At 39.4% G+C, this 13,813-nt stretch overlaps 1 protein-coding gene across 4 annotated transcripts in view; it reads left to right on the forward strand.

Moving 5' to 3' along the window:
- Window positions 1–13,813, forward strand: part of LPGAT1 (lysophosphatidylglycerol acyltransferase 1) — a 66,134-nt gene that overhangs the window by 31,651 nt on the left and 20,670 nt on the right. For all 4 annotated transcript variants that reach the window (XM_066993727.1, XM_066993729.1, XM_066993730.1 and 1 more), the window contains 3 exons: window positions 1,205–1,300; window positions 4,669–4,942; window positions 12,578–12,704. In XM_066993727.1, coding sequence (XP_066849828.1) covers window positions 1,205–1,300; window positions 4,669–4,942; window positions 12,578–12,704 — 497 coding nt within the window. The remainder of the gene's footprint in view (window positions 1–1,204; window positions 1,301–4,668; window positions 4,943–12,577; window positions 12,705–13,813) is intronic.

The following is a 13,813-nucleotide window of genomic DNA, read 5'->3' on the forward strand; positions in this document are numbered from 1 at the left end:
AGAGAGGATTAGATTTATTTGGAAGGAAGACTTACTGATGCATGCAATTCTAGACAGGTACTGCAAATTACCAAGCTTTTTATTTTTCTTTTCGCGAAACAAAATTCCCACAAAACATGATCTTCGGACCGTCAGAGAATTACAGTGGTTCTCCATACTTTTTGGATTGTAATAAATGGAAGAGTATTATGTTACATGAATGAGTTTCGCTGAACTTGGAGCAGTCTGTGCAGCCTTCTAACACAGGAAAGAGTAGAAGGCAGCTAGCCTAACGTATTATTGACAGCATGGATGAGACATTGGATCTTCTAGTGTTGGAGAGCCAACTCCTACTCCTCTTAAAATATACGTACATATATATGTACGTATACATATATGTACATATACGAGCTATAGTGGGGAAGGACCTTGGGAGCAGAAGCTTTTGCCTTCTGTTATCTACTTCTGGAATAATTCTCTTATTTTAAATCTCTGAGGACTGAGCACATGTAGTATCTGCTTTCGCTGTCCTACAGAAGTGATGGTCAGGGGGAATTTAATGGCTCCACTCTGTTTCTGCTTTCTCACCACGCTGCTTGGCCAGGACAAGGAGCATGACTTAATGAAATTCTCAGGGACGCATGTGGCTGCTCTGCCACGAGAGAAATCCATAATGGTATGCGGGCTGTGCATAGGTCTCAGTGAACGCCACTGTTCAGAGATTGTAGTGAGCATGTGGGGAGCATGTGCGCGTCAGAAACAGGAGAACAAAGTGATCTCACCCCGAAATAATCAAGTACAAAAAATGTAAGGAAACATTTTTGTGGTAGATATAAAACACTTGGAGATTTCAAACACAAACCTGTGTTGGTTTGTGACCTTTAACAGACACCAGAAATGGTTTTAGTTTGCAGATGACTTAAAATTGTGATGGTATGTCAATAAGAAGCATTATACCTCCTGTGCAAAAAGACTGAGTAGAAATGACTGTAGCATAAAGCTAATAGAGTACAACTGTATGTTATGTTACAAAAAGGCAGTCTGTATTTGATTCTGTTCTTGAGGGAGAAGCATAGCATTTGTGTAGCTTTATACTTTGATGCAAAAGGACTTTATTCCATATGTTTGCTAGTTTTATTGCTGTTATGAGGGTGACTGGTATATGCATAAGTCTCTACACGTTATATTTACTAAGCCTTTTTTTTTTTTTTTTTTAACTTTTCAGGTTGTCCGTCAGATGATGTGGCTGATGGATCATATTTTTAAGTATACAAACTTTGGCATTGTGTCTCTAATCCATGGAGACTTCTTTATAAGACAGGTAAATGGAAACATGTAACAGTGCTTTGATTTATCCTTATATTTGGGATGTTTTGGTGTTACAGGACTTACTTGTGCAAGTCCTCCAAGGCTGCTTTGCAGGATGGAATAACTATGTTGAAATGTGTTTGTATTTTGGTAGAGTTAATTCAGTATATTCTGAAATTTGTTATTTTAAAGCTTATTTTCTTACTTGCATAGACGTGAATGTCTACAGGACTTGATTATGATGAGTCTTTTGTGAGAGCTGGACAAGCAAAGTACGTGGGTAGTCCTCTTTGTCTCTCCACTTTTGACTGCCCATTATGGTCCTCTCTCTTCTTTCCTTAGTGACCTTGAAGCTGTGCAGTCAGCCTGGTTAATTCACTGCTCTGACTGTCAGCATTTCAGATAGAGAAAGGCAGGACCATTCCTTCTGACAGTGACACGGTACCAGTTTAAGGCAGTGGTGGACCTGCATTAATAGCAGTGAATGGATTCTTGAGGATCAATTAGTATTTGAGCATCAGGAAAGAATGTGTTGGGCCCAGCATCCTAAATGTTAATAAGTGAAAAAATGATTTACTATTTTTCTTTATTTATTTTTTTTCCCTGGGCTTTTGTTTTGTTTTTGTTCTTTTTGGGGGAGTTTGTTAGGTGTTGATAAAACTACACTGTAAAAGTAGAAACGTAACAGTACAGTGATAAGTATGGATCTGGTGCTATGAACTGTAGTATCTAGCATACACGTTTCTTTCCTCTTTATTTTTGTCTGGACTTGAGTTCTGTCAGCAACCAGAGAAAATCCACGTATTTTGCATTTACAGAGGAGGATAAGCTAATTTACTCAGAAAGAAATACAGCGATAAACATCTACAGTGAGATTTTAACTAAAACCAGAGTCCTGTTTAGAAAACATCAGGCAAAATTAGATAATAAAGCTAAGGTCTTGAGATACACGACAGTGTACTGTGAGAGTATTGAAAAGAACAGGTTTGATACTTCATAATATATTTCAGTGGTTAAAATTCACAAAATACACATTTTGAGGTACACGTGGCTGTCAGTTTGTTAATTATAATTTCTGAATGTGTTGTTGCAATTCCAGTTACAAAGCTGAACTATTACTGAGCTGCAAAAAATAGTTTTCCACATTCCTCTTCAAGTGACTGAGGTCTGCAACATCAAAAACAAAATATCATCCTAAGTCTACATACAAACATATTGAAAATAAAATGTTTCTGAGTCGTTTGATAGCTTCTTATCAATGGGTGTAGCAGACATGCTTAGGGTGAGAGAGTAATGATCTTTTACCTAACTGTAGAAAGGCCCTACTAATATTTGGATGAGCTAAGACATTATTTTACAGAAATAATAAGCAATTTGATGATGGTGCAATATAACCGATTTGGTTAAAAAGGTACGTTAGCCTCACTTTCATGAGCAGCAACAATGGCAGTTTTAGGAATGCTTTTGGCGTGTACTAGAAGGAGAATGGTGCTTTCTCTTCTCCCATTGAGAAATTGACAGGTAACGGAGACAGTCAGTAACTTGCCATATTGATGGAGCAAATAGCATGGCACCCTAAAGAATTTGTCAGTGCTTTGCTGCTACCTGTTTTCTTTCCTCTAAAGGAAAGAAAGCTGAGCCTGTTCCCTCTGATGCTGATCCAGTAGCCATGGCTTTCCAGAACTGGTTGTATTAAGGAGTTTCTCCTGTGTCTGTATGACTTACTTTCTCTTTGTGCTTGGTAGTATAAGTGCATTTATCCTCCAGGGTTCTTCAGTGTTCCACTAGCTGTTATGGTTGCTTTTCACCTTAATTACAGCCACATCTTAAACCTGCCAGTGTTTGCTAAATTTCAGTTATCCACCTGTCGTATTTGCCAGGTATGTTTAGGTTTTGGAAAGTTCTGATATTTAACTTGCATACAGTTCATTGTTCACTGCTCTTTTCTTAAGTACTGTGCTATCCTGGAGCCCTGTGGTCTGGTGTCAAAAGACCGTTTTAACTGAGGAACTCTTATATTGCTCTTTAATTGCATTAATATGAGCAGGCAGAGCATTTCCCTTCCTTTTCATGAGGTAAGTTTGAAATAATTGCAGTGGTGAGATTTTAAAATTTAGGATACAGACTTTCACAAAACTTGTATTTAATAAAATACTGTTTCTTCTTGTTTTCCACTTAACACCACTACTTCCCTCTTCCTGCCAGGGGAAAAAAAAAAAAAAAGTACAGTGGAAGGTTTGTGACAATACCTTGAACTTAGAGAACCCTTAAAATGCTAATTCATGTAAATTCATGCCTGTGAAAATTTGGGTGGCTTGCTCTTGCTTTGTGTGGAGGTGGGAAGAGGCAAGATTGTTGTTGAAGATGATGTAGATATTTCTGCAGTAATTAAAGACAAATTTTACTGTCTTAAGTGGAAAAAGTTGTCCTAATATGTTAAAGAGGAGAAATTAATGAGTCTTTTTCCCTACCCTTGGTCCTTTGGGTTTAATTATCACCTGGCTATAGTCCATATACAGCTAATTATCAAACTAGGAGTTGGTGTCATACATCTAGTTGGCTAGGCTGTCTCTCACTTTCATTGCTGTGGGCTTTTTTTTTTTTTTTTGAAGTTTACGCAAAGCAAAAAATGCTTCCCACTCAACAGTTTCTCCTAGAGGAAGAAAACCTGTAAACATTGCAGCCCAGCCTTTCATTTTTCAAATGAGGCTTTTTTCCTTTCGTATGTGGTATGGAAGAGATCCAGTCCCTAAGTGTGCCCGTCAGGGTGCTGATTTCAGCTGAGGGGAAGCACCAAGCGGCCCGGTTTGGGGAGAAATCCGCCGTTCTGCTGGGGTGGGGAACCTGGGCCTGGCTGTGAGGTCCGGCAGTGGCTTCTGGTGCCCGTGCAGCTCTCGTCCCGGCTGGGGCTGAAGGGAAGAGGTGTGTGGAAGATGATGCAAGGAAAGTTAGTGTTCGGCTAGTAGAAATTACTGGTGCTACGTGAACCTCAGAAACACAGCTTGACCCCCAGGCTGTATTGCAGAATTCAGTTCAGTAATTTCAGCTTGAGGAGTTCAATAAGGAACTCTGTGATGACATCCCCCTGTTAGGTGGAGTGCTCATTCACCGTCCAGACATGACTCCTGCAGAGAAGTCACCAAATAGGGAGTTTCATCCTTGCTAGCAAAGATTTTCTTTTCAGCCTGTTTGTGAAGCACCAGTGGGTACTCTGAGGAGAAGCCACCAGTGGGTACTCTGAGAAGTATATTGTTTTATGCCTCATAGAGGCTTGTTTGAGTCTCTGAAAGGGGAGAGAAATCTTTGAAATGTATTAATTATTGGTCTGATGTTGTCTCTTTTAAGCATTCATTTTATTCAGGCAATGTTTTATTCTTATAGGGAAAAGCACACCGTGACCAGCAGCTTGTGTTACTCCAGGAGCATCTAGAAAAATATTACAGGAGCCGTAATCGGAAATGGATTGTTTTATTTCCAGAGGGTGGCTTTCTTAGGAAAAGGAGGGAAACAAGCCAGGCATTTGCCAAGAAAAACAATTTGCCATTTCTTAAACATGTCACCCTGCCAAGACTTGGGGCAACACAAGTAATCCTGAAAACGCTTGTTGCTCCGCAAGAAAACGGAACTCCTGCAGGTAGAGACGCTGTGATAAAAGGTAAAGATCACTTAACTCTTGGGGATAAAAAGCAAATTGAATGTCCAAGATGTTTGCATTGTTAAGCAAAACCTTTTATGTATATTGAGTTGGTCTGTCTACACGTCAAATACACCCATAATGCACACTCATTTATATAAATGTTTTCATATTTGCTTTTATTTCCTCTATTTTTGATGTTGAGACAAAAAGAAAAAGAAAACCTTAATTTTAATTTGATTTAGTCTGCACTGTGACTGCATGAATGCTTGTCTCAGCACACGTGATGGGCAGAGCAGATACTGGAATGAGCACCTGGCAGGGGCGAGGAAGTGGGACAGCTCCTTTCTGCAAAACCAATGGTTTATGCTGCTTTACAGTACTATGGAACTGCAGTAAAAGTATTTCTGGAATATGGAATAAGCTACGTTTAAGTCTTTATTTCTGGCTTTAAAAGTAATTTTGCATCCAGTGCTGTGTATTTCATTCTTCTTGAACTATTTTCTGTTGAGTTCAGTTTCCTTTATTCTCTCCAGATTTTTATGATGACTGTCCTTTTGTTACTGGGAGTTGTGCTGTCACTGACAGGACTTGAAAGATTGGTTTGGGTCTCTTGTATTGGAAGAGTTATGAGGGATCAAGACTATTCCTGCAGCATTATTGTTCTGGGATGCCTGGGCTGTAGGGGAGAGTACAGCTGGGATATAAATAATGCCTGTAGTTACGGGACTTGGTGCTTTTAGTCTCTCAGTTTTAAAAATGAACTTCTTGGCACTTTCAGACAGTGGAGTTGGATCCTATTTAACCTAGTTGTGGATTTCTTTTACTTACAATGGATAGGGGATTTGTGTTGTTCTCTTATTGGTGGGTGGTGCTGGTATTTCCATACCAAAATTATTATAATCATTTAGCAGTTTTACTCATTTGGAACCAAATACACAACCTAGTGAAGCCACATTCACAGATAACTTTTTTTTTTTGTGCTGAAGTTCAAATTTCAGGGTTAAGAGGAAGCCTCACACAGAAATTACTTCCAGATTTTTAGTTTCAAAGTTACTTTTGTCAACATTGGAAATGAATGGAGATGATGCTCTTGCAGGAGTGGAAGGAATATTTTAAATGAACTGAAATCAAGCTGTGAAATGCATTAGAATGTTTCCTTTCAGGCTACGTTCAGAAAAGAAGGACTCAAGAAAGCCTTAATTTTCTTAGAAAAGTCTAGGTTCTAAAAAATGAGAAGAAGGAAAAGTTCAGCCTGTTCCATTTCTTCTTCTCTCAAAGGCAGAACAGTATGAAAAGTAAGTTCCCCAAACGAATTGCAGGTCTTCTGGTGCTGGAAGGGAACCAAACACACTTTGTTTTCATAATCTCAGATTTCTATCTTAGAGTGCAACTTCTCTGAACATCAAGCTCTGCTAGTTTTTGTTTGTTTGTCTGAGTGGCGTGATTCAGACCCTTGAGAAATGGATATCTGATAACAGTTGACTTAGTTGGGTAACAAAATAAATGACTCATCTCAGAAATATAATAGAAGTACATCTACCCATCCTTCTGAAAAGACAGAATTGGGGAAAAATAGGAGAGAAATATTTGTTTTTAGCTATTATTCTTTCAGAGTAAAAGAGCACTGGACATGAAAACATAATAAAAGGGAAGGAAAAGAGAAGTAAAAATAAATTTTGTAGGCTAGGAAAGAGTAATATTTGACACGTGAAACCGAGCTATTTATTTTAAGTCCTCTCCTCTCTTAAGCTCACCAAAATGTTTTTACCATGGTAAAATTTACCATTGTAAAATTTCTCTTCCAGAAATGTATGAAAGTTTAGTTCTTGATCTATACCTTGCATGGAAGACTCTTGCTTTAATCTTCTGCCTTCCAAATGCTTTTACTTTACTCTTGCCACTTGAGAAAATTGAGGAATATTTGTTCAGCTGAAGGAAATAAAACATTGCAAGCTTATACAATTTTAAAGTGTAACAGGTTAGTGGTCATCTTTCCTTTTTATCTGTTTTATTTTTCCCTTTTTTAACCACTTGAAGAAACCTATCTCAGTGAAATCAAACTTGGGTGTATCTTCTTTGGTTTACCATCATTGAGTTGTGGATGCCAGAACTAGCTGCGTGTACGGTTTTGTTTTCACCAGTGCCTTGCATAGAAATTGTGCGTAAACTTTGTCCTTCCTTACAGCACTCCCTTGCTTGGGAAGTGACTTTTTTGTTTTAGTAGCATCGCATTTGAATTTCACTGTTCAGTGAAAACATTTTTCCTCTGCACTACTTGTTCGTGTTCTCTGCACTGTGTTATTTAACAGTGTCCCTGGTGTTCCACTGTCCTGGGTTCCCAAGTTATTCAACTTATTATAGTAAGCTTTCTGCTCCGTTATTTATCATTCTCCCAATCTTTTTGTTACTTCCGAGTTTTATTAATAATGATTAGAGTTCATCTCCCCCCTCACCTGATTTTTGTTAAAGTGCTTTATACATTAACTCCTTCTGATCAAAAATAATATCCCTTTCCTGTTGAGTTTCCTGGGTGTTAGTGCAGAATAGAAACAGGACAGCATAAAAATACTTGGTATCTGTCCATCATCACCCTAACCCTGTGGGGACTGATGGTTGGGCTGTTTTTCTTTGGTGTTTTTTTTCCCTTTTTTTTTTTTTTTCTTTTTACAGGGCACTTAGGCCACAGTTGCAAGTGAAGTGTTTCCTGAGTTGGAAAGAATTGATAGTCTTGAAAGTTTGAGAGTTCTCTTTGCAAGAACTAGCCAAATCTTCTGGCAAAAATCAACTAGTCTGTTTTTTTTTGTTGTTGTTCTTTGGTTGAGTTGTATGTAGATCCAACTCTTAAGAAGGAACAGTTGGCAATTCAAAGGGGTTTGGAGCAGTTGCTGACTGAAGATATGCATTACAGAGCTTATTTTTGATCAGCTGTGCTCTAGTACATTTTTTTTCCTTTTTTTTTGTTTTTTTTTTTTTTACTGTGCAGTAATTTCTGTCTGATAAGAGGGTGCTATGAGCTTGGTCACAGCCATATTAAAATGTTACCTGACTATTTTCAGAGGTAGCACACACTCAGTTTTGTTGCTTTTTCTCGGAGAAGTTCAATTTTCCTTTCTGCAGAGCTGGACTCTGGACTTGTTTTTTTTAGCTCACGTTTTGATTCACTTTTTGTGGTGGAATGTGACTTGAATAACATGTGGGAAGGTGGTCTTGGCTGTTTGTTTTAATCCTGGAAAGGGGGCTTCTGGTTTTGTTCCCAGGTGATTTCTTGCAGAGAGATCTTGGGATGATGAGTAAGATGTTCCGTCTGAGCGCTAATCTTCGAGGAAGGAGTTGGTTTTGAGGTCAGTGCTGCAGCTGATCACAAGAGGACAAGTAGAGGGTGAGGGCAGGCCAGAATGTGTTGCAGGGGAGGCAGTGGGCCTCTTTTGGCTACATGTAGAGCAGCGTAAGCTGTTCAGGAAGCCACACCTGAATCCTAGTGAATGCTAGCAAATATTTTCTTTCACAAGTGGAAGCTGGAGTCCCCAGGTTCACTGTCGGTTGATGATTTCTTTCCTATTCCAAGTGCAATTTGACAGTGTTCCAGAGCTTGGCTGGAGGCAAGGTTTCCAGCTAAGCCTCTCTTTATAGCTTATTCTTTTTCTCAGTGGTGACTACTGGTGGTTTGCTGGTGGCTCTGAAGGGTCCTGCTCCTAGTCGAACCTGGATGGCAGCATTGGGTGGGAGTAACACCAGGGAATAAATGGAGGGGACAATGAGAAGCTCTGAGGCTCAGAAGCTCTGAGCCTAAGTAAATTTCCAGTTGGAGATGGTCAAGTGTCTGCTGTGTGAGCACCACAGAAAATGAGAGAGCACTGACTGTCTTGAAGAATCTGCCTGAACTAAATAAAAAACAACGTACCATCGCTGAATGCAGTTAGACAAAAAATAAGACAAAATAGTTATGAAGATTTGTCTCTGCTGGTGATTCAAAAAAAAAAAAGTAGGAGACTTTGTTTTCTTTTGATTTTTGTCTAGATCAGAAAACTGCCGTAACCTCTGATTGCTCAGTCTTGTCTTTGTGCACGTGTGCATGTCTTAGCACTCACAAGGCAAGTGAGTACCATTGATACTGAGGTATATTTTTACCATGTGGTTTGAGTACAGCTGTGTAGGACAGATCCCCGCAGGCCTGTTGTGAACGTTTATGTACAGTTTAAAAAGAATCGGACTGCTGGCATTTTGAGGCAATTTGAGAAATTAAAATCATCCACCTGGGCTGAAAGTGGCAAGCAGTCCGATGCTGAGGACAGGAAAAACTAGTCCTCGGAGAGATCAGCTTAAATTTGGCCTCTGCAGCTGTTCCTGCTGCTGAAGTCTCTGGCAGCCAGGCTGCTCAGTCTTTCAGCAGGTGCTAGAAATGAAGGATGAGGGTGTCTTTTAGCGGAGGTAGAATGTTCAAGAGGGTTTAGCTGCCAGAAACATCTGTACCTGCGTTGGCCAAGCCAAACTTGGCAAGAGTTCTTGAACAGGTATACTTGATGCCCTCTTTTTCTGTTACAAATACCAGACCTGAGATTCACACCATATTATAACTGTCGTAGTAGCCTCTTCTGAGTTGCTGCTTGTTCAAAGGTCTCCCTACACCTGAAAGCAGCATCCTCGGAGATGTGGAGGTCCTACCCCCTTGTGTTGTGTGCAGTTGTCCATCAGGATCTGCTAGAGCTTCGTGGCTTTAAAAATAAGCATGCCTCATAGGACACAGCACAATATAACCCCTCAAAAAGGACAGTAAGATTTATTTCACAATTAATTTTTAAAAAATCCTTGGTGACTTTGGCGCTTTTTTTTTTTTTTGTCAGCATGAGATCTTGGACGATTATATAAGGCTTATTTTAAACCAGAGTATGCAGAAAGATGTCTGGTTTTGATTTGATGGTGCTTTTGTAATTGCCTGTGGAGGTAGCTGCACCAAGACCTAGTTGCTCAAAGGAAGGCCTATAGAGGGTGAAGTTGCCTTTAGAACTTTTTTTTCTTTAACTTGGGGTTCCTGGTGGACTGCCAGAGGCAGGTCTTTCTCCCCACGCTGCCCTAGAAGGGGTTGGAGCTGATCTGAGGAATCCACGCACAAATCTGCCCCACAAAAGCAGAAGGTAAGAAATCATCAATGAGGAGGACTGCAGCAGTCTTCCCATAATGAAGTTTGAAGCATTATCCACTGAAAGAACAGTTTGAAATTCTAGCTAAATATTTAATAAATGATTTTAAAACATTTTACTGTAAATAATAAGATAATGTGCCCATATTTATCTGGCGCTTTTTAATTACAATTAATGATCTTTGTTGCTTACTCAGACAATTTACTTGTCTTTGTCCATTCCCACTTTACATCTGGGAAAATAATAAATCGAATGGCCTTGTTTCGAAATCCATTTCTAAATGAATACTCATGTGGATTTACTATTAATTTCATATTGGCTTTTCTCTAATACATTGCTACTTTTAAAATGAAGGGCTCTGCAATTAGTGCTTTTCTTGAGAGCGCCTTGACAAGCACTCTGTCATGATCCTGGCAGGCCTGGAGCCTTGTGTTCTCATTTCACGTGTCTGTCAGCATTTTGAAATACAGTATTTCCAGGAGGTGACACTGTGGATATTTCAGCTTGACCTGTGTAGCTTGCACGTTGTCAGATTTTGGAACACTGCAGGCTGCATTCATGAACTAAATGGTATGAAACACCGTCTCGCCCCACGCAGGTAGTGCATTTGCAATGGTAATGAAGTGGTACAGGTAGACACCGCGACAACATTAGGTGCTTTTTTAAGATGACAGATAGATGTGATAGGGTTGCTGTAAATGTCTTCACACACTTAATTAAATTAAGTACAAATTAAATGAAATGCAGGTGGAAACCTGTGAGTCAGTCAGGTATGTTCTAGTTGGTGTGGCTTTCAGAGTGCGCCTCAGACTGCATTGCAGATTTCTTCATGTCTGCGGTAGCTCCTCAGTAAAATTTGGGTGGCAGTTTTGGACAAGACCAGACATTTGTTTAACCCCAAATCTCTGTGGTTCCAAATGCATACCAGAGGAAAAGTATGAACAGAGCAAATACACATCACACTCCTCCCGTCACATTTCTCCCTTACATTCTCCTAGTTTATGATTATTTTCAGTGTGGCACGTTTCGTGAGCCAGGTGGGGGTTTCTGCTTATTTATTTATTCCTCCAGTGGACATTTCCCTTGTACATGTCCAGTTTCCTCATGAAACCCAGTCTTGGCATCCTTAGCATCCTTTGGCAAGGAGTTCCCTGTGGTTTTATTTCCCTTTGCATGAAGAATCATTCTCCTCTGTCTCGAAACCTTTCTCTCTTGGCTTCAGTTTGAATACCTCTACCTATACTTGTATTGGAAAGGTTGGTGAACAGTCTTTCACTGTCTCCATGCTGTTTTTTGTCTCAACCTCTATCATATTTAAGTATCTCAGTTGCAGGCTTGAAGAGTCTTGAACGTGGTACTAAGCTGTAACACCTCTTACTTTTGCCAACAGGTGGTTATTTATAATAGACACCTTTTAAAATTCTGTGAGATATACTGCTGGCTATGATGTAACTGTATGCTATTACTCTACTAGCCCAAATGTGACATGACCTCAGACACAAGACAACTGCAGTTCCCACGGAGTGGAAATAAAATTGACAAACTCAGCTCAAAAGTGCCATCTGGCAGTGTGCCCCTTCTTGGCTCGCTTTCCAGGTCTGCTGCTCTCCCCCTTGGTGAACCTGGGGACTGAAGATGGGCCAGATGGGCTGAAGCAAGAGCAGAAAGAGGGCTTGGCTAAGCTGCTACCTGTTCTTGACTATTGCTGGTAGTAACTTACATTGAGGTTTAGATATGACTCCGCTGAATAATTTTCACAGCAAGCATGTTCACCTCCTTTGACCCTTTTTCATTTTCTGTATATGGTGAGAAGCGTAAGAGCATGCCCTGCTGTCGGCCTTCCAGAGACCTTGTGGATGGAATCTCCATTGTGAAAACCGACCATCTTTTCCTCTTCATTGCTTTCCTGTCTTTCACACAAAAAGTGACCAATTTTTCCGCTTTATCCTCAGATTTTTAAGAACCAGTAAGGGCTTTTTTTTTTTTTTTATTTAAACAACCAACCAAAAAAACTTTGAAAATCCAACTGTATTTTATGACACAAATCACCTTTATCTCCTTGCCTTACTCCGGCAGTGAGGTGGGTTGCCCAAAGGGATCTGCATGGCTATTCCTTCATCAGCGAGCTGCAAATGAAATAGGTGCTGAGAGTTCTTACAAAGGCCCATCTGTAAATGTCCTTAAAGTGCAAAGAAAATTGGATCTTTGTTTTTTGAAGTTTTCCTTTTGTGGAATGGGGGGAAGCACCTAAGATTTGGGCCAAGGTGGTATATGACTATACTCAAAAACTGGAGTTGCTCTGTCGTAAAATGTTGGTCTTGCCAGAGTTTGTAAAGAGTATTTCTGTGCTCTGAAATGAAATCTAGATTTGATTTTTGGCTGTCTTATGTTTTCAAATTTTTAAGCTATATTTGAGCTTCATAACTCCTAAAGTAATCTAAAAATGGAATAACTATCAAATCAGTGTCATGCACTTTCTGATTAATTTTAATACAGCATTTCTTTTTACTCCTAGAGAGCAAATCAAAAGGCCTCCAGTGGGTGATAGATACAACCATTGCGTATCCCAAAGGTGAACCTATAGACATCCAAACCTGGATTCTTGGCTACCGGCAACCAACAGTTACACATGTACATTACAGGTAGGAAATAAACCTTCTAGTCGCACATTGAATTAAAGTGTGTGTGTATATATATATATATATATAAAAATTACTCAGAAGTTACTAGCAGCATGTTTCAGGATATGGGAAATCAATAGCAATGTCTTGTGTATATGTGAGTCTCACACAGGTAGGCAACTCATTATTTAACGATTTTCTTTTGAAAAGTTCAGTGACCATTCTATGGCTTAGCATGTTAGAGTTGTTAGGACAAGGAGTTATGGTTTTAAACTAAAAAAGGGTAGATTTAGATTAGATATAAGGAAGAAATTCTTTACTCAGAGGGTGGTGAGGCACAGGCACAGGAGGTGCTCAAGGCCAGGCTGGATGGGGCTTTGGGCAGCCTGGTCTAGTGGGAGGTGTCCCTGCCCATGGCAGGGGGGTTGGAACTGGGTGGTTCCAACCCAAACTACTCTGTGATTCTGTGAAATTTTTGACTAATGCCTAATGGTTTAACGTAGTTTTGCAGAGTATATTTGAAGGCTATGTCATCTTTTCCACTTCAGTGTTAAGTTGATGCTAAACCCAGCTTAGTGTTTTTCTTTTTCCTATAATAACAACAGACAAAAAAAATCACTTTGTTTTTAAATAATAGGGCTTCTGAAAGATTACTATGTATAGAATTTAACTTTCTGACAAATTTCAGCTTTTTTTGCAAAAAGCACACTCTTAATTGTTGAGCAGAGCAATATTCTTGCAATAGCAAATCTAATTGAAACTTAGAATGGGTTACCATTTAAAATCTTAATCCTCAGCAGTTCTTTGTCTCAGGGCCTACACTAATGGAGAGAGAAGTTGTGCATATATATATATATATATAACCATCTGCTTTGTGGTTCTGTCTTTTTATATATCTACATCTGGATGCACAGAGTTAAAACACATAAATATGCAGATCTAAACTGCTTCTAGGAAGTTGATTAAAAAAGAAAAAGCAGCACCACATACCTGATTGTTGTAACACAGCTGTTACTTGCTTTGCTTTCACTTGTTTTTCATCTGCCCACAATTGATTGGATTTGATATTGACTGCTCAGAAATTAAATATTTTCTTGGAGTTTTTTTTTTTTTTTTAAGAGGTCTTTGTC

The sequence above is a fragment of the Anser cygnoides genome, chromosome 3 (genome assembly GCF_040182565.1).
Source record: "Anser cygnoides isolate HZ-2024a breed goose chromosome 3, Taihu_goose_T2T_genome, whole genome shotgun sequence".
In the NCBI taxonomy this organism is placed as follows: Eukaryota; Metazoa; Chordata; class Aves; order Anseriformes; family Anatidae; genus Anser; species Anser cygnoides.